This window comes from Colletotrichum godetiae, assembly GCF_030913485.1.
Source record: "Colletotrichum godetiae strain CBS 193.32 chromosome Unknown BDP55scaffold_107, whole genome shotgun sequence".
Taxonomy (NCBI): domain Eukaryota; kingdom Fungi; phylum Ascomycota; class Sordariomycetes; order Glomerellales; family Glomerellaceae; genus Colletotrichum; species Colletotrichum godetiae.
The window spans coordinates 15,170-40,104 of NW_026851355.1; the positions used below are offsets into that span (position 1 = coordinate 15,170).

The 24,935-nt window shown below is 51.1% G+C and overlaps 11 protein-coding genes across 11 annotated transcripts; 4 read left to right on the forward strand and 7 right to left on the reverse strand.

Moving 5' to 3' along the window:
- The first annotated feature begins 938 nt into the window (after positions 1–938).
- Positions 939–2,211, forward strand: BDP55DRAFT_624369 (alcohol dehydrogenase). The gene is made up of 2 exons (XM_060571404.1): positions 939–1,296; positions 1,368–2,211. The coding sequence occupies exons 1-2, from the start codon at positions 948–950 to the stop codon at positions 2,132–2,134; spliced, it is 1,116 nt and encodes a 371-aa protein (XP_060421796.1). The 5' UTR covers positions 939–947; the 3' UTR covers positions 2,135–2,211.
- A 421-nt stretch (positions 2,212–2,632) lies between these two features.
- Positions 2,633–3,356, reverse strand: BDP55DRAFT_686958 (putative acyl-CoA oxidase). The gene is made up of 2 exons (XM_060576542.1): positions 3,274–3,356; positions 2,633–3,223 (listed from the first exon to the last, which is right to left on the reverse strand). Exon 2 carries the CDS (start codon positions 3,201–3,203, stop codon positions 2,685–2,687), a length of 519 nt encoding a protein of 172 aa, XP_060421797.1. The 5' UTR covers positions 3,204–3,223; positions 3,274–3,356; the 3' UTR covers positions 2,633–2,684.
- Positions 2,723–4,419, reverse strand: BDP55DRAFT_686959 (putative acyl-CoA oxidase). Its single transcript, XM_060576543.1, has 2 exons — positions 3,274–4,419; positions 2,723–3,223 (listed from the first exon to the last, which is right to left on the reverse strand). Exons 1-2 carry the CDS (start codon positions 4,209–4,211, stop codon positions 3,211–3,213), a joined length of 951 nt encoding a protein of 316 aa, XP_060421798.1. The 5' UTR covers positions 4,212–4,419; the 3' UTR covers positions 2,723–3,210.
- A 631-nt stretch (positions 4,420–5,050) lies between these two features.
- Positions 5,051–5,377, forward strand: BDP55DRAFT_639088 (uncharacterized protein; the record flags this gene model as incomplete). The annotated part of the gene is made up of 1 exon (XM_060573197.1): positions 5,051–5,377. One exon carries the CDS (start codon positions 5,051–5,053, stop codon positions 5,375–5,377), a length of 327 nt encoding a protein of 108 aa, XP_060421799.1.
- Positions 5,378–7,922: 2,545 nt separating this feature from the next.
- Positions 7,923–9,128, reverse strand: BDP55DRAFT_735236 (uncharacterized protein; the record flags this gene model as incomplete). Its single annotated transcript, XM_060580295.1, has 2 exons — positions 7,923–8,988; positions 9,043–9,128. 2 exons carry the CDS (start codon positions 9,126–9,128, stop codon positions 7,923–7,925), a joined length of 1,152 nt encoding a protein of 383 aa, XP_060421800.1.
- Positions 9,129–11,300: 2,172 nt separating this feature from the next.
- BDP55DRAFT_41921 (uncharacterized protein) lies at positions 11,301–12,804 on the forward strand. The gene is made up of 3 exons (XM_060567438.1): positions 11,301–11,610; positions 11,663–12,175; positions 12,228–12,804. The coding sequence occupies exons 1-3, from the start codon at positions 11,565–11,567 to the stop codon at positions 12,692–12,694; spliced, it is 1,026 nt and encodes a 341-aa protein (XP_060421801.1). The 5' UTR covers positions 11,301–11,564; the 3' UTR covers positions 12,695–12,804.
- Positions 12,805–14,433: 1,629 nt separating this feature from the next.
- BDP55DRAFT_568141 (uncharacterized protein) lies at positions 14,434–15,932 on the reverse strand (the record flags this gene model as incomplete). Its single annotated transcript, XM_060570652.1, has 2 exons — positions 14,434–15,326; positions 15,854–15,932. The coding sequence occupies 2 exons, from the start codon at positions 15,930–15,932 to the stop codon at positions 14,434–14,436; spliced, it is 972 nt and encodes a 323-aa protein (XP_060421802.1).
- Positions 15,933–16,255: 323 nt separating this feature from the next.
- Positions 16,256–16,932, reverse strand: BDP55DRAFT_721725 (uncharacterized protein). Its single transcript, XM_060578528.1, has one exon. It carries the CDS (start codon positions 16,834–16,836, stop codon positions 16,312–16,314), a length of 525 nt encoding a protein of 174 aa, XP_060421803.1. The 5' UTR covers positions 16,837–16,932; the 3' UTR covers positions 16,256–16,311.
- Positions 16,933–18,124: 1,192 nt separating this feature from the next.
- Positions 18,125–19,198, reverse strand: BDP55DRAFT_686986 (uncharacterized protein). The gene is made up of 5 exons (XM_060576544.1): positions 19,102–19,198; positions 18,518–18,806; positions 18,354–18,478; positions 18,316–18,318; positions 18,125–18,274 (listed from the first exon to the last, which is right to left on the reverse strand). The coding sequence occupies exons 2-3, from the start codon at positions 18,741–18,743 to the stop codon at positions 18,381–18,383; spliced, it is 324 nt and encodes a 107-aa protein (XP_060421804.1). The 5' UTR covers positions 18,744–18,806; positions 19,102–19,198; the 3' UTR covers positions 18,125–18,274; positions 18,316–18,318; positions 18,354–18,380.
- A 269-nt stretch (positions 19,199–19,467) lies between these two features.
- On the forward strand, positions 19,468–20,502 carry BDP55DRAFT_568140 (uncharacterized protein; the record flags this gene model as incomplete). The annotated part of the gene is made up of 1 exon (XM_060570651.1): positions 19,468–20,502. One exon carries the CDS (start codon positions 19,468–19,470, stop codon positions 20,500–20,502), a length of 1,035 nt encoding a protein of 344 aa, XP_060421805.1.
- A 2,751-nt stretch (positions 20,503–23,253) lies between these two features.
- BDP55DRAFT_639097 (kinase-like domain-containing protein) lies at positions 23,254–23,682 on the reverse strand (the record flags this gene model as incomplete). The annotated part of the gene is made up of 1 exon (XM_060573198.1): positions 23,254–23,682. One exon carries the CDS (start codon positions 23,680–23,682, stop codon positions 23,254–23,256), a length of 429 nt encoding a protein of 142 aa, XP_060421806.1.
- Between the last annotated feature and the right edge of the window lie 1,253 nt (positions 23,683–24,935).

Here is a 24,935-nt window from a genome sequence, read left to right on the forward strand (position 1 = left end):
GCGTCGTCGCCGTTCCAAAGCCCACAACCTCGTTTCTTGCTGAGCTCCCTATTGCAATCCTCACTGCCCATCCAGATCGAATTGCCTCCGAGGCCTTGACTGCGTCGTCGTCGACTACTGTATCAATACGGCGTTCCCAAGGAGCGATCGGATACCCTTCGATAGTCTCCAGCTTGTCAAGGGGTAGGTCGCGATAGGCCTCCGCCATCAAATGGAAGGGTGATGGAAACCGTCTAAAGGCCACCGCCCACAGGCGTCGAAGCGGATGGGTCTTGGGAAGGCTTCGCATCCGCACCCAGAATGTCGTTGATTTTCTGTCGTATCTCTCTTGCGCCGATTCTATGCTTGCCTCCGCCTCCGCAACCGCCGTGGCGACCGTGTTGAAAGTTCCCACGATCGCTTGGGCGCCAATCCTCTGGTGTTATCCGCGCAGGGGTCATGTCGTCTTTTGCTGCCGATTGAGGCCAGAAAGGGCTCTGGGCCAGTCCGTTTTCTGCCTCCATCTCGACAGAGTGGAGAAAGATCGCCTTTGAGCGTGACATTTGGGATGCTGATGTGCGCATCGAAATACGGCAGCCACGGCTCCACAATTGAGGACGGTCATATCGGCCGGAGCGTCTATTTCGACGCGTGCAAGGCATGTCGCATACCCTGTTGCTTCTTCAACGTTTGTTGCTCAAGCTATTTGCTACACCAACTGGCTAGGCTACGAGTGCTCCAACAATATGTGCCAACGTAGTAAATCAATTGTGTTAGTAGAGGAAAGCCTGCATCGTTTGGCAACATATGCCCGTATAACTATGGCTCTCGCCAGGTCTCAAAGTCCCAAACCTCTTGTGAATGACGACCAAGAATCGCATCATCGTCTCATACACACAACAATTTCGAGCATCGACGCTCTTTGACACCTAGCAATGTCACTCAGTCTTTCTTGGCCAGCCGCAACCATGCGCGCAGTTGTTTACCATGGCACGCCTTTCGAAATGATGGTTCAAGATGTCGCCAAGCCCGCCATCCTGAACGAGACGGATGTCGTAGTGCGGGTGACCACCGCGGCTGTATGCGGATCCGACTTGCACATCTACCGCGGCTACATGGGCGGTGCGGTGACATGGACGATGGGCCACGAGGCCGTCGGCTATATCTCGGAGATCGGCGACGCCGTGTCCTCCTTCGCCGTCGGGGACTATGTCATCATTCCCGACACCGTGTCTGAGGATCATCTGGAGATGGATCCGAGGTCGAAGGAATACTTCGGCTTCGGGAATAGTGAGATGGGTCTAGGCGGTCTGCAAGGTACGAATATGCCTGCTCGATATGCATCCTGGGCATGCCAAAGAGAGGTTCACTGACAAGAAGCTGCGCAGCTGAATACGCGAGGGTCCCCTTCGCTGAAGCCAACCTGATCCCTATCCCGTTGACTCATGAAACCGCCAACTTGACGATCGAGCGCGATTACCTGACCGTTTCGGACATCTTCGCTACGGGATGGGCCGGCATCGACTACACCGGATTCGAACCCGGCGATTCTGTCGCCGTTTTCGGGGCGGGTCCCGTTGGGCTGCTTGCTGCCTACTCGGCCATTCTGCGTGGAGCGTCCAAGGTCTACGTCGTCGACCATGTGAAGGAGCGCCTGGATCTCGCCGCTTCCATCGGCGCCATCCCGATCAACTTTGCTGACGAAGACCCCGTCGCCCAGATTCTGGCTCGCGAGCCGGACGGGGTCATGCGCACCGTAGACTGTGTCGGCATGGAGGCGTTGAACTCGAGCCTTGAGATGGACGAGAGCATTATCACACAACAGATGATTGAGGTGGCGCATTTCAAAGGAGGCATGGGTCAACTGGGCGTGTATAGTTCACAGGACGATTCGCCTGGCGCGCCGTACGGCAGCGACATCTCGCCCACGATTCCCTTCCCCATCTCGTCCTTCTTTGCCAAGGGCTTGGGTTTCCGAACAGGAGCCGTTGATCCGAAGCAGTACGCTCCGCAGTTGATTGACCTCATCAACAGCGGCAAAGCCCACCCAAGCTTTGTGATCAGTGCAGTCATCGGCATCGAGGACGCGCCAGAGTACTACAAACGATTCAATGAGAAGAAGGAGACCAAGGTGGCCATCCGCTTTCCGGAGTAGGGAGGCGTAGTCGCGCGAGGGTTTCGTTGTATATGTAGAGGAAACTGCGGCAGTTCAAGTAATACATACGAAATCCTTCGTAAACCTATAGGAGCCTCAGTTGAGGCAGGTATTTTGCCGCCATGCTTCGTTTGGACCCTTGCCTAATGGCCTCTGTCGGTGATTGAGCAATGTCGCATTAGCTCGGCGTCAGGGCAGTTGATGTAAATCCTCACACCGAGCGCATTCAGAGAAGGCGGAAATGGAAGAAATCTAGCACGCATCCACAAGCGCATTTGCGGCAGAAAGCTCACAAGAGGTGGTGCATACAGGCGAATGGTTGGTTGACATCTTTCACCATTCTTATTAAATGAGGGCTTGCCTTACATGAAGATCAGTGAAAGCTCACACGTCACGGTTTTGTAAGCAGAAACGCCGCTAGACTCATATCAAGACTAACCATATAAGCCGTCCTGCCCTCGCGGTCATGTCTGCCGCGATATGCGACATTGACACATGGCGGGAACAACAATGCAAGTGATAGAACTAGAATATCTGGATTGTTTCTACATCAAAGCCGGGACTTTGGAGCCTGCTCTACTATTACGTCGTCTGTGCCAGCCCCAAAAGCCGGCAGGGCCTTGATGAAGTCCTCCATGGCTCCCTCTTCAACCAACGGCGCCGTGATGTAAACTTCAGCATTGGCCCGTTCCACCAGCGTGGGCAAGAGGGGCAACAAGTTGGAGTATGCCCCGTTCTCGTTGTCCCGCAACGCAGATCGAGTGCCGTAGCCGTGTTCGACAAACCAGGACGGATCCTTCTGAATGCAAGACTTTTCAAACACATCGATCACCTCGGGCGCGATGTTGCCTTGCGCCTGGGCTGCCTCGTAGGCCATGCGCTGTCCAATGGCCTCCACCATCGCTCTGCATCGAGGGAGAACGCTGTTGTTATAGGTCGTGCCCCTCAAGCTGCCGGATACGCCGAGTGCGAGGTTTTTGTCTCTCGCAACCTCTTCGAGCATCCCCGCTTCATACATGGCCAGAGATCCTGTCGGATTGGTCGGTTCTGGAAGACCATATCTGTTCATGAGGAGTTCAGAAGCGAGACCTATGAGGTGTCAGGACCCGTATCTAAGCTCGTGTACGAAGAAGACCTACGAATGCTTATAACGAGAGTGTCGCCCTCGGCCACGGCGTTCCCTTGGAAGGTTGATGCGAGTTCGGTTATCTGGTTGTGCGCACACCACCAGGACTTTGAAGACGGTAGCGATCCCTCTGCGGACGTCTGCGTTGTGGTTTTGGTTCATAAACTCACCAACGCTCCACTTGGCGTATGCATGCAGGACTTGTCCGTGCGCCAGTGCTTCCAGGATCGGTCGCTGCTGTGTGCTGAACTGCATGATGGGCAGTTTTGTCCTATCTCCGACCAGACGACGCTGGCTGTACAGGGCGGCGATGCAGCCCGCAACTCGAATGGCAGACACCCTCATGATAGAGAGAGAGAGCGTGCCGACGGACACCCTCCAGATGTGGGCAAGAAACTCCTCTCGCTCGTTGTCGGCTCGCGACGCCGATCCTAGAAGCGCTTCAGGCTGAAGTCGCACGTTGTGAAACGTCGTGATGGAGTGGTCCAGCGGCTTGGTGCCGGCCCGCACAGGGAGCACACGCGACACAACGCCATCACACATGCCTCTCGCGTCGTTGATCCGCACGACAAAGGGCTTTACCCCTCGGTCATCGCCGCCCACGATGAGCCGGGCGAAAACAACAGCAACGCGGGCCATGCCAGCTAGCGGCGAGGATGGCGGCATGGCTTTGGCGGCGCCTGCGTTCGGCGTGTTCAGGGTAAAAGATCCGTCGGCTTCCATCCTCGCAGTCGTCTCCAAGTTGCGGGCGTCGAGGCCATGGCCGACCTCTGTCAACATGAATTCTCCACAAGCCTTGAAAGTGAGGAGTTCTTCGAGGGTGGCCATGAGGTCAGGTCGCTCGCGTGAGAACCTTGCAATCGTTCCGACACATAAGTTGAGGTGAATCGTTGCGATGACGAAAGCTGTCATGTCCCGAGAAGAAATGGCTGGCAGATAGTAGTTGAGCATGATTGATGGACGACAGATATGGAAGAGAACGTACGATCGAAGTGGAAGTCCCAAAATCTTGGGGTCAGCTCAGCAATGTCATCGACTGTGAGGCCTGGGTGATGCTAGCATGACGGAATTCGGTTGGATCATGTGCGTATTGGCGACGCGCACCTCGGCTCAGGCAAAGAGCCTTGGCTCGTTCATAGTGCAGCGGGATGTTTGTAACCGATGGCTCGTGGCGGCTGTCCCTTCTCGCATCCCAGACTTCGTTGACCAAAAGCGACGTGTCGAAGTCCATGGCGAAGGAGATGATATCCGAGATGACGTTGGAGAAGAAGGCGTAATATAGCTGGGGGCTAGCCCAATAGCAAAGACACGTGCCCAGAGAAACTTGGAGATACAATTTGATTCTGAGTCCGGCAGCGGTCATCTCAGGCATTTTTGTGTCTCGAGAAATGAACCCGCCTTTTGTATGTATCAGTCACTCGCTGTTTGGCCCTCGTCGATTATCATAGTCTTGTTGTTCGAGCGAGAAGGGTACACGTCACAAAAGGCTCCTCATCATATTGGTTTGCGGAGTCAACTTCAGCCTGCCAGCTTACTTCTCCACATCCGAATCGATGCAGCGGCTATACTGGGTGCAAAGTGACTATCGGCTCTATTTCCAAGCACGGCCGAAAGGTGACCGTAGGATTCTGTTTCTGTTTTGTCTCGATTCACCCATAGTCACAGCTCGCCTTCGGCGTGCGCGATATATCATATACATATTTCAGAACTGGTCTGAAAGCCATGAGAGATAGCGTAACCCGTGATGCACACATCATCTCCATTCTTCTCCCATTTCTTTACTACGATTGATGTTTGCCCCAGCACCCCAGCCCACAACGCTGACCATGAGCACCACAAGATCCGTTGAATACTGTCACAGACTTCGCCAGCTGGCCGCGGATCAGCTGCGAGCCGTCACAGAGTATACCATTCGAGGTCGTATGGGTCCCGAGCAGGAGCTCGCCTTGCAGTCAGAAATCCTCAGGATAGCCGCGAACATACAGCGAATGATGCCGCCGCCATTGGTCGATCAGGAAGGAGAGGACCGCATTACTTCCGATCAAGCCGGTTTATCGCTGTTGCAGGCCTCTGACGATACAGCCTCATTACGTGGCACTTCTGGCGAGAGAGTATAGCGGCGGCAAGCTTCATGTACCTAGCTGTCAGGTAAGGATGATCCGCTGCGTGAAGATACGACTCATTCGCTGACGACAGAAGCAGTTGATGCACTCTCTACGATGGAGTCACAGTAGTGGAACGTATGACGCCATTTTCAGGGGTCGGTAGAACCGAGAATCGGGTTTCCGTCATCATGTAGTGTATCCCACATCACAAACTTCGTCAGTCGATCAAAAGCAAAACACCAAAGACCTGGAAGGAAATATCTCGCACACCATACAATCAAACGTGATCTAGTGTCAGACGACACCACCTGTCATGTCACGTCCTGGGGCGTCCCTTTCGTCAAGCGGTTTCCGGACGTACACATCTTGACCATGTCTTACATAGTTTACAATTCAATGCTTGTTTGTGCTACGCGAAGCTGAGAAGCTAGTTCACTCAGTCTCACAGCCACTATCACATCACCATTTGAGCTTACACTACCACAACCACTGCCATTTCTGTTTTCATTTACCAAAGGCCTGTTTGACATGCACTCAGTCGAGACTGCCTGTGTAGGCTTTAGACACGCGGACTGACGCGCGTTGCTAGCCGGGAAACTCGGTTGTCGTGTCCATGTAGGCCAAAAACATTTCCGCCGCCATGCCAGCTCCGCCTTTCCGGATAATGTTAGTAGGCCCCTTTGTGTTTCTGGGTGTGCCCTTCTCAGGCTTCGAAACAGAAAGTTCATGAATCGACTAGTCTCCGGATGGTGCAGCCTGAAATGGAGGGCGGCGACTCGATGCAAAGGCAGTCAAGGTAAAGCCCCATAAGTGACCTTAGCTGACGCGCGATAAACCAAGCGAATGCCGCCAGTTGCGTCGATGCAGTCGTTCTGGACGATGAAAGTGAGGGTAGCCGGTCGAAAAGGTGGGGTGGATGGTCACATCCACAAGATGCTCTATTAATTACCGGATGATCCCCCAGCTGTTGGCGCCAGATCGGGCCGCACCCAGGAAAAGCACAGATCCCCGGCATACGCCCCACCCCCGGGCCGGAAGCTGTCTGCTGAGCCTCTTCCGTCTCCGGTAGTCTTCATCAACTTCTGGCCTTCAGTCTCCATCTACCAGTCCAGATTCAGCACCCTGGTCGCTCCACATTTTCGTCGATCAGTCTGGACCTGGTCTAGACCCCGGCTGCCAAAAGCCAACCGCCAGCCGTTTGCTCATCTGGAAGCCGCAAGTGTGATGTTTTCCACCAACCCCTGCCACAACGCTCACCAAGCGATTGTCCAAGATGCGAAAATGTGTGTTTTTCCAAAGGCACACGGTGGGGCCTTGATGTCATTGCACAACGAACAAACCTGCCCCTTTCCAAGTTGCAAACTTACAGCAAATGAGACGAGGTCGATGCAAATATAAGTAGGGAGGTCTCTTCCCACTTGGAATCGGGAGTTTTCTTGGTGGGCTGGGCTTCCAGCCCCACCCCACCGCTGAGATACCGTTGACCGTGTGTTAACGCTGCCATATGGTGGTGCCGTTGATGAACTTCCAATAGAGATTGAAGTAGGTACCTCCTGAGAAGTCGGCAACGTCCAAAGTCCTCCAGTGAGTCGATTCGAGGCTGAAGCGAGTGGAACTTTGCGTGCGTTTGCCACTTTTGATCTCTAGGTACGCCAGTTATTGACAGACTAAGAGCTCCCAGGTTCTTATGTCGAAGTTGGTTCGGATCTGGAAACTAGCGATGAGGATGGCGCTCATAGATCCAACGATGACTGCGTCAGAGACCAAGCCAATGCTGGCAAAATTCAGCTAGGGCCCCAGAGCTGTTGAAAAATTCTGCAGGAGATTGTTGGCACCAGCAGGACTTTGAGACCACGACACACGTCATCACAACCAAGACGAAGGTCAGAGCGGGTTATGAATCGACCAAGGACAAGTGGAACTATGACCCCGCCGGTCTCTCTTACTTCTATCGATAACGAAATAGACCCTAAATCTTTCTTGCCGCGATATGATGACTGGCCTCTCAGGAATGCAGTTCCGAAGCGCATCACAGATGGAGTTTTAACGACATTCCAACTGCAATAGAAGCAGCCGTCCACAGAACGACAACCTCATTGCTATCCCTTGATAAGTCAGACCTCGGGTTCTTCGCTGGAGAGATGAAAACCTACGAGGCGGTCTGCTAAGTTCAGGGCCCCTTCTTAGAGCATGAGAATATACTCTTGCTTCAGCTGAAAGGACAGAACCTTTCATGGAGGGAGGAGACCCACAGCCGTTTCTCGAGTTCCTTTCCGGGCCGGTCTCTCGGGACGCTACAAGTCCACTTCTCTACTACGCTAAAGATGACGAGATAAAAGAGCTTGGTGAGGTGCGACACAGACATGTCAATGGTTAGATGGATTGAGAGAATGTTAATGGACTTGGATATGTGAGGAGAGAATGTAGATAGTGTGTCAAATAAATGTGTCAGATAGCGATGTCACATGCACCAATTACTGTCTCAGAAAAGGTTCAAGTGTCAAGAAGCTGGTTCTCTAGTCTGTGTTCCGTGAAAACCGCTGCCCTATATCCCCAATCAACTACTTGCTTTCGACTGATGATAGGATGACACGAATTTGCCAACGTACTGCCGACAGCTGGAACAATCCTCCCATCCGCCATCTACAAGATGCGTTTCCTTCCAGAAGCAAAAAGTCTCCTGGCTTTCAACCTTCTTCCCTTTCTTCCCCTTCTTCTTGACCTTCGGAGGCCATGACCACCCATTGTCTTCTATCTCCGCCGCCGGTTCGGGTTCGGGCTCGAGCCCTGGTATGGATTCCACACAAGCCTCCGGCTCAGGCTCGGCCGCAACCTCCGCTGTTGGTTCAGGCTCTGCCACGACGTCCGCCCAGGCTACCGGCTCAGGCTCGGCCACAACCTCCACCGATGGCTCCGTTTCAAACTCTGGTGCGGGCTCTGGGCTAGGCTCTGAAGCTAAATGCTGTGTTGTGTGTGAAGCATCGGTTGAGGGTGTCGCATCATTTTCTGAAACAGTCGATGGTTCCGGCCGAGACAGGTCACGAGACTCGGCAGACTGTAGAGAAAGTGAGTTCTCGCAGCAGATTAGAAACAGGGTCTCGGCCAGAACCTTCGAGTATGGGGTGTTGACGCAAAAGCATCCCAGAAAGACCGATTGGTCCAAGGAGGCTGGCTCCTTGAACAGTTGTCCGACACGCAACTTGATAAAGGCCAAGAACCACGAATCATCGTCTGGGAGAAGTTCGCATGCATCGGCAGCCAAGACGATGACGTCCAGCGCGGGTAACACATCTGCAGACTGACAGATGTTTTCCTTGGCCAGTTCTGCTAAACCCGGTAGACTGTAGGCTCGGGCAGCAGAGTAGACATGTACACTGGTTTCAAAGTGGACTGACGTCTCGGAGTCGTGTTGTGAATGGTTCTCGTGGAGGGTTTGCCAAGTGCCAGTATAAAGATAGTGGACGAGAACATGGCCTGCTTCCTCCGGTACATCCTTGATGCAGATCTCATTGAAGTTACCACGAAGCTTTTCAAGCTCAGGACTCGCACGGATAAGGTCGCGATGTATCGTGAACGGTTGTTGGTTTTTGAAATAAATTATGCAGCTCGAGCTTGTGTAAGGGCTTTGGGTGAATATCAGCCTTACGTTCAGTGATAGCGGAGAGGATAAGACTTACGACGCCTCAGGGTCGATATCTACCGTAACGCCATCGTCAGGAGGCGTTTGGCATTCTGCTGCCTTTTTTTGCTTCTTTTTGGCCATCATTATTAGGGCTGGCCTACTTCAGGTATAGAATGCCTTGCATCAGGTTCACGGGGTCTTCTTTTGTATCCGATACGTACCACTAGATTATATACTCTTGCTACTGATTGCATTTGTGAACGCACAGCGCCAAGTGAATTGAAAATGAGCTTGCTGCACGTAGGGAGACGCCCCGCACGAGTAATATGTGCTCTCCTGCAGCTAATGACGACCCCGACTCCAGCTGTGCGTCCTTACCGGTCGTTTTGTGTAGTTGGCGTGCTGCAGGCTTGCAGCCGGCGAAGGCTCTTGACAGAATTCGGAATTGTACCATTGCGCCATATACAAAAGAGAGATCCCTCTGCTGCATTTAGGTAGCTTTGGGCACATGTAGTTTCCGCCAGCTTCTCACTGTGCTTCGTTCGCCTCAGTCAGATCAATGGCTATCTGTTGGTCCACGTTTCAGACATATTACCACCCGCATTACTAAACCAGGTGTCTTGGGGACAATATTGGAGTGCCATTCGGCGGGTAGGTTGCATTGCAGCTGCTAACAATAAACGTGACTTGGCATTTCCCCCGGCGTTGTGTTTATCGTGAGTGCCAGCCATCCATCATATGCGGTAAAGCCGCACAGAGGCGGAGTCACACAGGACGTCGACTGAGTTCTCTACAGGCATGAGGAAATGCCCCCCCCCCCCAATTCAACGACGACACTCTGGTTAGTCAACGTACGGCAAGGCGCCTTTTTTGACAAAAAGCCTCTCAAGGTGTAGCAAGCTTACTTCCTATCTTTCATCACACGAAGAACGTTCGTGCAGCCTTGCGGATCATCCGATTGGATACTGATGGCTGAAGCGGGGCTGTGGACAGGGAAGCCCTGTCAGAATTGAGGAAGACATAGAAGGGTTAAGACGCCTTGGCTGCTGCTCTAGAGAAGTAGATTTGATAACGGGCTCAGTACGTCCGCAAGCAAGGCGCTTTTGAGGATGCATTAACATACGATGTACGTGGTCCACCTTAAGGTAACTACCAGTACTGCCCAGAGGTTGCAAGTTTGCCATGCGCGATACGTACGATGTGCTTGACCCACTCGATGTAACTGTTGGTCGAGACTTGACGAGCAATGGACAGTCCAGGGAGTGCTTAACCCTTTGCAGCGGAGACGTGCTGGATGGGTGGTCGGTCCTGTGCTCCAGTCTATCCTGCATCTCGCCCATTTGGTCAGGCGTGTGCAAGTCAACAGAGCTGTGTGGAATTAGTTCTTATACGTATGCTTGTGGATAAAATAACAGTAGTCGGACATTGGTTTGGCCATCATCCAGTACATCTGAAGGACGACATAACTGAGCGCTCGTGGGGGGAAGGGGGGGAGGGGGGTTGGAGTTATGCATAACAAAATTTGGCAGATTGAGCATTGGTCACGCGTCCGTCCACGCCTTGCTTATCGCTGAAATGGTGCAGCGACAGCCCATGCATGACAAGGTCGTACAGGCCAGCAAGGCAGACAATAACCCCTGAAAAAGACATGACAGCCTAACATGGTCTGGTATTCTCAGAGGTATTATTTATGGTGTCCTGCCGTCTACGAGATCGATGCCTTGGTTCGCCTTAGGAGGGAGCGCAGGAATTTCCCGTGCCAGCTCCAGGTTCATTCGTTAAGAAAGGGTGTCATCCTCACGTCAAACATTTCGTACCACTTAGCTACAAAGTGTCGCGTATCATCCAGTGGGACACCCCAGCGCCGTTTCCCCGTCTCTCTCACGGCTTGGCGTATCCACAACTGGATGGACATCAAGAATCCCATGAGGGGATGCCCACTAAATAGAGCGCTTTCCGCCGCGGAAGCCGGAAGCAGCACCCGCCATCGGTTCTGTGAACCACAAACAACGAGGTGGACTTTCAACTCCAACCAGGGTGATAAGTAGAGACTGGCCCGGCTGAGACTGGGCCTCTGCCTCGTGCTTCGGCTTGCTACGAAAAAAGCAAGGCTTACGAAAGCTATTCAGACGCCTTTCTCAATTAGACGAGATGCAGTGCAGACTGGAGCATAGGACCACTGCACGAGTTTGTGGCATACTATGGTATGATAGGTACGTCTTCTATACACATCAGATTCTGTGGAAATACCCCAGTTTGAACACTAAATTCCTGTTGGCTAAATTTATGCACGCGTGCATAATATGTGACAAAAAGTCAAGTTACCCATGCTTAGAAAATCGAAAAGCATAGGCATCTCTACCCGACCTGTGTATGTAACTTTGGCCTGATATTATAGTCGTTGGGATAAACGGGGGCTAGACCCCGTTAGATACTGCCGGATTTTAACCTAATTCAGCCACCTTCAGGGACTTAACCTTGCGTTGTCCTTACTTTCCATTCTCTCTACAACATCAACTTTTTTCTCCTTTTTTGCTAACATTACATTGACAAGTCGCTACCGTATCAAGAAAAGCAATGGAAAGCAACGCCGTTGAGAGGAGCTCGTCTGATGACACGCCTCGTAAGTGATTCTCTATGTTTTTTTCGGTTTCATTCTCGCTGACCTTCTCTAGAGAGTTCCGAAGCCTTTTCAGGATATCGGTGGACGTATCACGATTCTCTACAAGAGGGACCCATTCGTTCACGAGCCGAGTCATTTTCGGCATCTGTGGACTGGAGCTCACTCCTGCAGTACGCAGCCAAGAGGAGGAATGGGTCCAGCTGCCAGCTCCTTCGTGATATTGGCCTTGGCTACAACCATATGGTCCGAATCATCCAGTTTGACGATGGTGTGCGATGGGTGGCACGACTGCGAATGCCTTCTTTTGGTACCTCAGCTGTCTCCGAAAACTCGGATCAGTCGGTAGAGGCAGTTGAAAACTGCGAATACAACACCATTTCCCTTGTGCGACAAAAAACCAGCATACCGATTCCTGAAGTCCATGCTATTGAGGCTCGACGGGATTGTGACGTCAAGGCACCATTCATGTTGATGGACTGTCTACCAGGGAACGTGGGAATGGACTTGGGCATGAAGATCCCGCCTGGATATAAGCAAACGTTCCTACGCCGTCTCGCGCAGATTCATGCAAGTCACCGAGGTGTTCTAACTAAGCACACCTTTAACTAATCCATCACAGGTTCAGTTAGCCACGGTACAACTCCCTATGATTGGGACAATCGTTTCGAGAAACGAGGACGGCACATACCGGCAAGGCCCAATTCGGGGTCTTGGTGGTCCTTTCAACACAGCGACCGAATTCTTCCAAGCATGGGCGGCCAAGACCACATTCGGCATGACGGACGAAGAACTACGAACAGCATCTGGTCAATATGCTGACGAGATTATCCCTTCCGTCTCATCTTTTCCAAAATCCATTAGCGACCTTGCTAGTAGACTCTCAGCTCGCGACCACTGCCCGTTCCCTCTTTGCCACGGCGACTTTGGCCACAACAATATCATTGTTGACGACGAGTATCGTGTCCTCGGTTTGATTGACTGGGAGGCATCCTTCGCTGGGCCATGGGAGATATTTGCAGATTTTCCTTTAACCCTCTCAATGGTTCCGCCAGCGATCGATGTACCGTGGAATGAAAGAAGCTGAGGATAGGAGGGGAACAGACAACTCATTATCAGACGCGCTGAAGAATTGGAAAAGACAGCAGCTGGTGACCGCGATGAGGCTGTATCAGAGGGGAAAAGCTGGGTGGTATTCTAAAGTAATGGATGAGTTTGCGTAGATTTTGTTCCATCCGCCTTCAAAACCATGTGTGACGCTCAGATAGCGTGAGACGTGAATTGAAGACTGCTCCATTTGATATTTTCTATCTATTCCTCTTAAGCAAAAACAGGGGTCTATCAGTGTGTGATAGCCGGCGAACTTGTCCGCCAATTGGATGCTCGAGCTGAGCGGGACTGTGACGAGGCGAAGTATTCTTGCACGAGATTAATGACATAGCATATTCGCAGACAGGCGCAAGTTGACATGCAGTGTCTAGTTGGGAAATAGGTGGTGTAGCGTTTATTTTCACGTCCTATGAAGGAGACCTGCCTTCTGCTGAGAAACTTGAGTGTTGAAACGCCTCAGCCGCGGTTCTACCGGAGAAGTAGCTTTTGGCAACGGGCCCAGTACGCCCGCAAGCAAGGTGCCGGCAAACGGTTCCACGCCTGCAGGCCTTTGAGTCAATACCAGTTGCAATTCATGGGCTGCCAATCTATGCCTGCGAATGTCACCCGCACGAGGATCTGCGGCCGCTACGCCAAGTATCATGATCCGTTTCTCCGCCGCAACACATGGCATCTAACTGCTTCCAACATGCTTTGCATGCACAAACACAATGCTAGGAGGAGGGGATTGTCTATAAGCCGCACACCACTCTGGCGCCGTTCAGCATTCGCCGAGAATGATCCCTACACTCTGCATTGTAACCGTCCCTCTCTCAATACATTCACTCGGTTTACGTTCCTGCTCAGCCCGGTCCATTGCGATCATACTAATTGTATAAGAACCCCTCAATATAACCTTACCCTCTACTCCTGAACCTCCATGCTCATCACTCACATCGGAGTTCGGCATACGACAACCTTGCAGCATGCATGTCAGCCACCAATCATCTCGAGTGGGTGCCGTCCACGATGGCTGAGAGCGACACTCGGCTTGGGAGACAGCTGCGGATGGTGATGCAGGCGATGTCGGGCAAGGAGGGACGAGTTTCTAACACCATTTGTCACAAGCTGTCATATATACTCTACAGAGCAAAACTATCTTGTCCTAGTACGTAGACTAAGGCTACTATCACTATCTGCTCTTCAAGCCAAATAACAGCTACTATCACACTAGGTTACTCCACCTATATCTACTCTGCTTCCCACCTTCTTATTTCCCCACAGCATGCTCTTAATTACCCATCTACCCTCTCTACACGCCAACAGGACCAATTTCGTCTACCCCTAACGTCCTATTAGGGTTGTGAGGAAGCAGCCCTAGATAACCCTCGCCTGCGGCTCCTAGATCGCTGGCGTCGTTACATCCCAGATTAACTTGTCGTTCATCAAGCTCTCGTGTACCTCGTCTTATTTCATCTCATTAAGTTAGATCATTTAGAACCTTCTACTCATGGTAAGCAGGGAAGAGTCTCATGTAGTTTTAGCTGATCAATTGTACAGTTCTCCGCATAGAACACACTTAGAGATGGTCGCAGAAAAAAGCCGGTGTAGTCATTTGCTGCCGCGACTTTCTGCTAACCCCAGTCTGGCATGGCCGTAGTAGTAGAAGAGCCTTGAAGAATGACGCCTCAATTGCCAAGATAGACCATAGAAGCATTGCGAAGGCGTAACCAGTTATCAACGCCACATGTCCATATCTGCTTCGAGCCCCACCGCCTTACAATCCAACAGGTACCCTTCGACATCCTTCCAATGTGGGTTCCGTGGTGAATTGTGAAGCCAATCTCTGCAATGAGATTCAAGGCGTTGATAGTGGCTCTCAGATTGGTCTGTCGGAGTGCTGCGAGCCAGAGGACCGAGGATATCAAAGGCTCGCTCAAAATCCTGACTAAATCTTGTAGAACCACGTCCAGTCCAACCGTCTTGGATAATACCAGTCAAAACTTCAGCGCCAGGTCCAACAACTCCATGGCCGCTCTCCAGCGTTGCCCGAACTTTCTTGACCTCAGCGTATGAGTTCGCCCCAGTAAATGGATCGATCCCTGAAAGAATAAAATGTAGACAAGTCGCTAGGTCAAAATGATCCCTTCTTAAATCATTCTCGTAGTCCGGATGGCAGCGATCAACAGCAGACCCAAAGTCAAACACTTTCAGGCGATTCGTGCTGTCGACACCGAGGTTCCGCACAGCAAGGTCACCATTGGCCCAACCCTGATTCTCCAACCAACGTACTGCATCGAGTAGTTCCAAGGCCCAGCGTCGTCGGTCTGGTTCATTCGAGGTACGCCATGCTGCTTCCAGCGGTGTGAGCCGTTCCAGAAATAAACAATTAGCCTCATCGGTTTCCAGTCTTCGAGTGATATTGAGATGTGGGTGGGCTTTTATGGTTTGGTAAACCGCCAATTCTTTTTCTAGAGAAACGAAACTTCTGAGGGAGAGATCTAGCAAGTGATGCGTGCTTGTATCCTCGAGGACCGGGTACTGAAACGGCACCTTGATAACGATCTCTTGGTTGATGGCGTACACAAGGCCTTGAGACGGTCCAACGCTGAGGCATTCTCCGGGGAAATCTCTAAATGGCGTAATGATTTGCATGTTGTCTAGTTTTAAACGAAGGTCGTGAAAATGGAATCATGTGGTGGTGAGGAAGGAGGCATAATCATGGGTATGTTTTCTCAAATGAATCTTGGTCTTGGATATTTATAGTTGTTTCCTTGCCGTCGGGTGAATCCGTTTGATAAATAAAGTAGATATGTAACTAACAGGGGCGATAACCGTATCTCATTGCATAAATAAAGCATAATCTCTTGAAAAGATACATGCGCAGCTAGACATGTGCCCACCCAGCGTGGCCACTCCCGTCCTCCGCTACAGTACTACGTATGTACGGATTATGCATAACTCCATACGTTTACCCAACCAATGGCTGTGCCGCTGATAGAAGGCAATCGGGCTTGAGACGAAACGATATCTTTTCATCAATTCTGCCCCTTCCCCGCCGCAACACAATCGTCGCACCACTTGTTGACCTTGTTGTCTGTGATTGAATGATTATATGGTGGGTTTGAACACTTGGGACCGCTGGGATAGAGATCACATTTGTATGTTTTCTCAACGCCGTCAGACTTATGGCCGCATTTTCGGTAGATTGTCGCAGGCGCTGCCTTGGAACACATTTTTTGACGATGAGGGAATGGTCTACATCGTGTTAGCTAGGCCAGGTCGCTTTGCAATAATTATTCACCTTTGGGTGTTTCGCTGTGAAAATGGTTATGGTGTTTCGAGTGAATCATGTTTTGGAGGACATCTCTGTTTATAAATAATTTTTACCACAATGTTAGATCGTCTACCCCGTTACGCAGTCGCGGGCCATTATCAACACGCCTCCGTATCACTATGATGAATGTGACGAGTGCAGGAACTCTCGCTGCAAAACTTGCCGAATGGTGAATTCACTCACACCTATGCAGGTCAACTCTAAGAGCGGTTATCGAATGATCTATTAGCTGGGCAGTCCTCTCCAATCGCAGGGGTATGTAGTCAATTCTGAGCATCTTATTGGTACGATACAAGTATTTGCTTGTAACCCCTCACCTGCCCGCAATTGCTACTTCGCAGGGATGCAGAGCCGCTCCAACATGGAGAGGCAGTCATCCCGCAGTCAGGCAAAGTATACTCAATGCGCCGCATGTTGGCATATCGACATAGGCTGTCGCTACTCACTCCCATGATAGACTCGTGACCCATGATTTGCTGCAATATGATGTTGGTTCTTCTAAACAGTTGACATTCGGTCAGAACGCGGTGGGGCAACTGTCCATTTCCTGCGCCGCTTGCGGCGCTTCCAGCATCCAACAGCCAAACTTGAGCCAACAGTTGTTTTGCCAATAGCGTCATGCCAAGCAGATTAGCAGCCACATAAAACGACCTTTCAGCTCCGTGTTCCGTCCCGTTGGACGATATGCATCGTACTACAGACGCTGAGTAGCTAGGCGGTGTGGGCTTCCAGCGTTTCTTGCCGCGTCCAACGAAGTAGACCTGACCCCTGCCGAGTGTCTCCTGCCCTGTTTCTCGGGTCATCTCATTGTCGTGGAACTGGAAGCGCCCGTGGCCTGCTTCTCACAACGCTAGGGCGGAAGATCGGGCTCAAAACCATAGCACAGTTGTCCGTTGCAGCCGCTGAACCGCTCTTTGCATGACGCTCCTAATTTCGCACTCTTTGAGTGAAGTATCGGTATCGGAATGGCCTCGTTCAACGCCGACGCTCTAGGTCGACGACCAGCAGGGCGCCTTTTCTGACAAGGCACCTCTCAAGATGAAGCAAGATCTGCTGTCTGCGATGTATCTTTCACCATACACGGCGCTCGTCCGACCCTGCGGGTCATCCGATTGGATAGCGATAGCTGGAGCGGGTCACACCCCCTCCTGTAAGTTGGTCATCTTGCATGCTTTTTGATATACGATGTACATTGTATATATTAACCAAGGGGCCTAGCCACACCGTTGGTAGTGCCATACGTCCATGCATAAACCATGGAAGGGTGGGCAAATCACTCAAGGATTTTAATGGTTTCCGGTCGCCCGTGTTAACGGTTAGTTACTTTATAGGCTACATGACTAGCGTTCGGACGCGAGGTCTGTGCATAGTCGTATCCATGTTGTGGTTCGGTGCGTAACGACATGGTCGTCTCTTGTCGCCACGGTGCCTCACGTCCATGTGGATGACACAGTTGGACGAGACTTCTCAGCACTAACAAACCAATGAATTACGACAGGATCACATGTCAAGTAGACACTCTATAGCTTCCTTTGGCAATCAATTCTGTACTATTTTCATTCCCAGGTTCCTTGGATCTGCTGTCCTTCCAAGAGGGACGACTTTGTAATGCCCGCGGCGGCTATTCACAAAGGGTGTTCACGACAACCTGAATCACTTTTTCATCCGTCATGAACAATACGCGTCTATGAGGCGTCAATTAATTTTCCATTCCATTGTTGCTGTTGTCTCGGCAACTAATGTTGAAGTCTAGTTGCTGGTAGCGAGGGTGTGACTGAATTGGCGAGGGCTTGAAGCTTTGGTAATGTTGAGCAGCGACTGTCAGGTAGGGGGTCAATGGGATGTATTGATGAGTATGAAGAGCGAGTGGCTATGGGAATATCCCGACTATCTATATAGTGAGTGGAAGACCCCTTGTACTGACATATCCTTGGCAAAGCTAGTCATGCTTGTGTAAGACCATATTGTCTCATAGGCATAGTGTGACAATCGTTGTAACGAGTGTACTGGGATGGGCCTGACAGGTAACATCGGGTTTTGTAGGGGTTTTGGTAGCTTCCTTACGTCCAGATTCGGGGATAATCTTAAGGACGACGTCTTAGTCAATGATAGCCTAGCTGTCGAGACCTGGAGCCGTGTGCTAGGATGGACTTGGCGGCTCGGCACACAGAGCATAAATGACGAAGGCTCAGACTTGCGCGACAGGAGACGGAAGGCATTTGGCAAGCGAGTGCTATCTATCTTTGATAGGTTAGACTAGGGGAAGTCGCCAGAATAGCATCCGTTTCGAGCTGCCATCTCTCTCTGATATACTGACCGAGATTTTATCAAGATAGTTTGCTGATTATTATTGAGCAGGGTCATCTACTTGACAGTGACGACACGGGTTGTGCCGGCATAGCCCTTGATTGAGACCGGCCTGAGAATTTGCACAATGCTTTACCCCTGCATTATTCATGTAGCCACAATAATGACACTACCAACCGTAGGGTATGAGGTACTCCTTGGCATAGCATTTGTCCCTCGAACAAACACCTTGCGTTGACACGGACGCAGTCGATAAGGGGTTACAGCGCAATAGCGTTCCATATTGCCTGTGACGACGATTGGCACGCACCGCCTCTGGGCAATCCTCGGCGTTTTCAGGGTCGTACCACTTTTCTCCGCTCTGGTGTCCGCATGTGAAGGTGTACCTCCACGCTTGACACATGTCTGCCGTATAGCGACCTAACTCTAATGGTGTAGTTGCTGGTAACTTGGAGACGGCGTAGATCTGGTGAGTGGGCATGCTAAGTATCGAGCAGCAGTTAGACAGGCAGGGGTCATTGTGTGTATATTCATGAGTACGACGAATGAATGGCTATGGAAAGAAACCCCATATCTATATAATGAGTGTACAATCCCCTTGTATAAGGATACCCTTGCTGGCCTTACTCATACCTCTGGTTAAGCATAAGTCAGGTCGCTCGAGGTGAAACAATTACGGTAGCGAATGTGCTGGGGCAGTCTGACACTAAGTTAGCACCAATCATCATCACTAGTGCTGGGGGGATCATAGGGTCAAATACAAAATGAGACAGGGCAGATCCAGCCCATTGTATGGACAGACGCTCACGTATCGATTGACGAAAAGCGATACGCCGACATAAAGCGAAGTGGTCACAATCGGGTTCAGCGAGACGCCCAGGACCACTGTGCTTCTATTGCTGCGCCGCTGTCACGAACACACATTTGCTCACGTACGGTGCCGCTGCGGACATTTCAGTAAATGATGCAGCGGATTTCGTGCACGGACCACTACCATGCAGTTTCCTTTGCAGATAAACGCACCAAAGATCGGAAGCACTGATGCTAGATCCCCTCAATTACCTGCGTTCTCTATTTAACCTACTTCTTTCGTCTTGAATTCACCGCAAGTCACGAGAACAATCGCCATGGAGAACCCACTACGATACGACGTTGCTCTCTGGCAGATACACGAAACGGAAGACGACTGCGACCTCATCATTCGAACCAACAACGGACGAGCCTTTTATTGCACAATCTCCCCGTCGCAATTCAATCGGTCGCCCAGAATCACAAAGCAGTACTTTAGATGTCTCGAACTGCTGCGGTATGGGGAAGACGAGCAGGACGATTTCTATGTTGAAGATGCGTGCGACTGGCTGTCCAGAATGTTCGAGCCTCTTATCATCCAGCTGGCGCCGCCGTCTCCAGTGCTTCCTAACGGTAGTCTGCCAACTCTATCCCAGTATCTTTTCCCCCCGCACATCGTTTGCGGCCTGGATGCCACCGACGATATTCCACACCCGTATCAGGCAGAGAATCAGAATCATGGCTGGTGCAGCCCCGCTGTGGTTGCTGACGATGAGTTGCTTGGGAATCTCGATCAGTGGGCTCGGTCCTACGATCCCTCTGATGTCGAGATACTGTACGATCGCCCCGAAGACGTCTTGATAAGACGACCGACTAAGGTCCTTGTAGATGCGAAAAATGGCGACAAGGTCATGTGTCACTTCAAACCTTTCGGAGTCTCATTCGGTCCAGCGCATGCCAGGAAGGAACTCGCAACATTGAACGAAATTGCTACGGCGCAAATACCTACTGCCCCTGATGCATGGATCTGTCGCCTACACGGCATTGTTCGAGACGGGAACAACCTGTTGGGCATGCTGTTCAATTGGATCGAGAAGAAAGGAGTGCTGTCAAGAGCAAGAGCCAACCAGAGTACATCCGAGATCAGGAAACGTTGGAGAACGCAGATCAGTACATCTCTGAAGCAGCTACACTGCAAAGGCATCGTCTGGGGCGATGCCAAGGCTGAAAACGTCTTGATCGATCAGGATGACAATGCCTGGATTATCGACTTTGGGGGCAGTTACACACCTGGATGGGTAGACCAGGAGAAAGCTGGGACGATGGCAGGCGATGCACAAGGCTTGACCAAAATACTTGATTTTCTTCGTTAAAAGACGAGTTGGGAATAGATCATGCCACCATTGCCATCAATGTGAGATAGGAAGTGAGGCACTCCAATGAAACTTTTTCATAACACTACCTCCTGGATTTGTGCTCTAACAGGCGTCTGGGCGATCAAACAATGGCAGCGGCGGCCCACTAGTGAACCGCAGCTATATGGCAATGTGCAAGAGTGCATACGGCCATAGGCGAGCCCTTTGAAATCCTAGCATGTCACTTCCAGCAGCCCCGATTCAGGAAGAGGCATGTAGCGGAGCAGGTGCTCTGATGGAGGCTCAACTGGCTTGAGGCGAGTACTTGGATTTCAAGTCCACAGAACCGCCTTCTCATGCCACATATCCCTGTGGACATCACACAGCTGTATTTGATCACTTATCGTGTACCAATAGCACATCTATGATACCTTCCTCAACCTTAAAATCTCCAAGTTGGGCTCTAAACTGGACAGAAATTGCAATAGATTGCTATCATCTTTGAGCGTAGACAGGTCACTCAGGCTGCTTGTAGGCACATGCGGAAGCTATGGGATTCCAAGTGAATGAATACACCGAACCCAGGCTTGCCTTGATTGACATGCTGTTCAGGTTGTTACGTACCGCCTAGAAGTGGAGATGATTACGGTTGAGTGGGAAGGGTGTCGGAGGCCCCCGCACTAATATTGGTCCAACAAACGGCCACGCATTTGCCGAGGATATCCGAACTGGGACGGTGCGGGTATTCCGTCAACAGTGGGCCGGAGGTACCGACTGTAGCCCGGCTACCTTCTAGCTCTTGATCCTGGGTACTGAACCGGATGCTATAACAGTTCTCTATGGCTTACTTCTGGTGATTCGTCTACAACAGAGTGTTATGCGCTTACCTCCGCTTGAGGTTCACTTGAGAGAGACCAACCCCCTACCCAACCCATTTCCGTAAATTTTTGCTTGAGGTGAGCCGCGTCAGCTCCATCCCGCTTTAGCAGATACACTTCCGCGCGTTTTCGCTCTACAACTATTGTGTAAGCAGAAGTCCACAGAGGTAAAGCTGCTTGCTTGGAATCTCAAGAAGTGGGGTAATGTGCGGGGTAGATTACCAGTGTAGAAACAAAACGGTGCACTGGGGGTAATGGTTGCTACGCTCTCCGCATTGGCTCTTTTCAGCACGCTAGCAAAAGATCTGGGCCATGCAGCTCGACTGCAGCAGTCGAGTTTGGGTGCTCGACAAGGTCGCAATGATAGGACGTAAGCCAAAATGAGCAATAATACAGGAGTCAAATCTGGACAACACGATTCGCTCAACTACGGCGCAATCAAGTTTCCGCTGCCAAATAGTTGTCTGTTTGCAGCCTACCGATCATTCAACTTATCTATTGGTGCTGTGAAGGCTCGACCAACAGTTACATCGATGTGGGTGTCAGGCACTGTGGCGGCAAGAGGCGGCCACATCGTTAAGTCCGTGGGTCAGATAGCGGCTAGCCGAGAATTCGACGAGCCATCAACGGGTACAGAACCCGAGGAAATCTGGCTACGACCGCCCTCAGCCAGTAGAAAGGTCGGATGCAATGTGATTAACACATGGGGCTTGGCGCGACCCGCCCCTGCCATGGGCGTCCAATCGGATGATCCGCAGAGCTGCATAAGTGCTTCCCTCGTAAATACAGATGGGTCTTGCTTCACCTAAGGAGACGCCTTGTCAGAAAGGTGCCGCCGCACTGTTCGACATCGCCAATGGAGCCGCCAAGGTCAACACGGTTACCCAGATGTGAAAGAAAACGCATGAGCTGGGGACCTGCACCGCGATGCGAAGCTACGTGGCGCCTTACGTGACACAGTGAGTTGTAGTAGTATCGCGGTGGTGGATTTCGAGCAGGCTAAGATCAGCTACCGCCCTCCTCTTGGCTTGCTGACCTATGATATTGTGAGCCAGAAATTAAGGTAGGCGGCGCTAATAAAGGCAGGGATATCACTTTGGACTATTTTCAATGTAGCGCGTGCTGCGCCCTTCCGGAAGCACCACCTCTTGCCCTGCTGGCTTGTCGCAAGGATGTGGCTCAATAGAATTATTTTAAGCCAGATCATCACGATACTTACTAGTTAAGGATCTCTCCCTACCGTAACATAAGCATCGCTTTCTTTCTTTCTTTCGAAATATGTATATTGGACGTTTGCATTGAAGCGGTACTTGCTAACTCCGCCGCCTGGGTCTTAGGCTAGGACGGCTCATTATATGAAGTGTATATAAAGTGTTTATGTGAACCCCTTTGCGTGATGAGGCCATGACACCATTTCTGAAAGAAAAGCCCGGAGGATTGTCTGATTTTGTAGACCTCGTCAAAGACCATGGCTCAGGATAAGGCCTTGCCTCAGACGCCTGCTAATTTGTGATTCAATATGAGCAGCGACGAGAACTCGTACCTCTGTTTCGTAAGTTGGAAAATGGCACGGCCGATTGCAATGATCGAAACTACCCGGTTAGATAGAAAAGCCCTCAAAAGGGACAGGGAAGCAGGCTAGTCAGAAGTTGTCCGCCGAGCTTTCCTCTTTGTGCGATCCCCCTTCTCGGATGGTTTCTCCTCGTCCCTGATCGAGTGCTGTTGCAAGTTTGACAAGTGAGGTTTGCTGCCCAAGGTATCTTTCAAATCCTCAAGCCAGGCTGCGATCTGTGTGGCATGGATTCGAGAATCGATTCCGGGCTCTAGCATCCGGAAAACGGTATTTTTCACCATATCAGTCCGATCTAACTTGATTCTAGCGCGAGCAACATTATCGAGCCAGCCCAACAAGAGCTTCCCCGTGTCGATTTGTCACGTTACGGATGAGCCAACCTTTTGTTGTCTTCTCCGGAAGAGTAATATTTCCCAGCACATAGAGCATTGTGACACCCAAAGCCCATACGTCGCCTGGGGTCCCTCGTGTCCGTTGTACAATAAGGTCAGGCGGGACATACCAAGAAGTGCCGCCGGGCAGCTCCTTCTCATCGATCGTCGTAGCTAGTCCGAAATCGAGAAGAACAGCGCCGCGCTCAGGCGAATAGGCGATATTGGCTGGTTTGATGTCATTGTGGATGACCCGCCGGTCCGCAAGATAGGCGAGGGCGGATGACATGCCATGGAGAATCCTTTGAGCGTCGCTTGTCTCGAAGGGTGAATTAAACCCGCGGTGGAGGGACGGGGGAAGCTGCTCGACAGGCATGGAAAAGACGCGGCCGTCGAAAGCCTTAAAACACACGTGATGTAGCTTTTCCAGGAACGACTTTTCTCGTTTCCAGATCGATGCGCATTTTATCAGGTCTTCGGCCGTCTTGCCTTTGTACCTGATCACCTTCGCCCCGTCGCGCCTGTTGAGATCATGTTTTCATGCTCCCTCTTTACATGATCCTTCTTCACTCTTCCTAATGCAAGTATCGGAGGTCGCCATCGATTACTTTTTAGAAGGGGCGTCATCGAGATATGATGTCCTGGGGTTGGGGTTGGTATGGGATGAATAGCACAGCCTGCAAGCATGAATGCATGCTATCTACAGTTAACCACGGATTCGTGATTTGTGGTATATGGATCCAGATCCGAGGTAATACATCCTTCTAGCTGGGGTTCAGATTGAGCCATTGGATCTGGATGGATATCAACGGCTTTTCTGGCCTTGGGATGATATGCATATCGAGACCCTAACTTTGTCTCCCTGCTCCAACTCCGTTGGCACAGACCACTAAGAGCCTAGCCTTCTTTTACCAGTGGCCGTTTTTGTGACCAGCATCGATACAGAGGGCTCCAACACGGAGGACAACCGCATGACTCCCTATCACATATGGGAACCTGCCCACTCGATCGGATCTATGTTTACCAATTGCAGGTGTAAGGAGAACCCCGCCGCCCTCAAGACCCTGGCAAGCGTTGAAAATTCAGCGCCTATCGGATCTGTTCAGAATGGATCCATAACATGTGGCAGCCTGATTTCTGCACTTCGACCTTCTACTATCAAAGTCCCGATCTGGATGCCACTTCTGTCTGGCACCAACGTTGCCTTGAGTATGTCAGATTTGGGCGCCATACGTTTTGAGTTCTTAGATATAAAAACCTATCAATCCAGCTTGCAGCTTTTCGACGCCAATAATCAAACCACCTAATACAACCAAACACAACCAAACACAATGTGTACCAAAGACCAATCAACCAAAATCTACACTTGCGGTGACAGGATAACGGAGGACTCCAACTTCAAGGCCTGTGATAAGCAATCTGAGCCAGGCCACACTGTCACCATAAACACTCTGGGTTCAAGCAGACAGAAAGGGAAATGCGGCCGCTACAGTTGCATTAACCCGTGAGTTTAACCAAAAGGTAAGCTTCATACCATTGACCTGATGGCCATTGCTTATAGAGAATACGGCCGTATAGGTCTTCGAGAGGGAATCACGACGGCCAGTCTTTATTGTGTCGCTAGTGCTG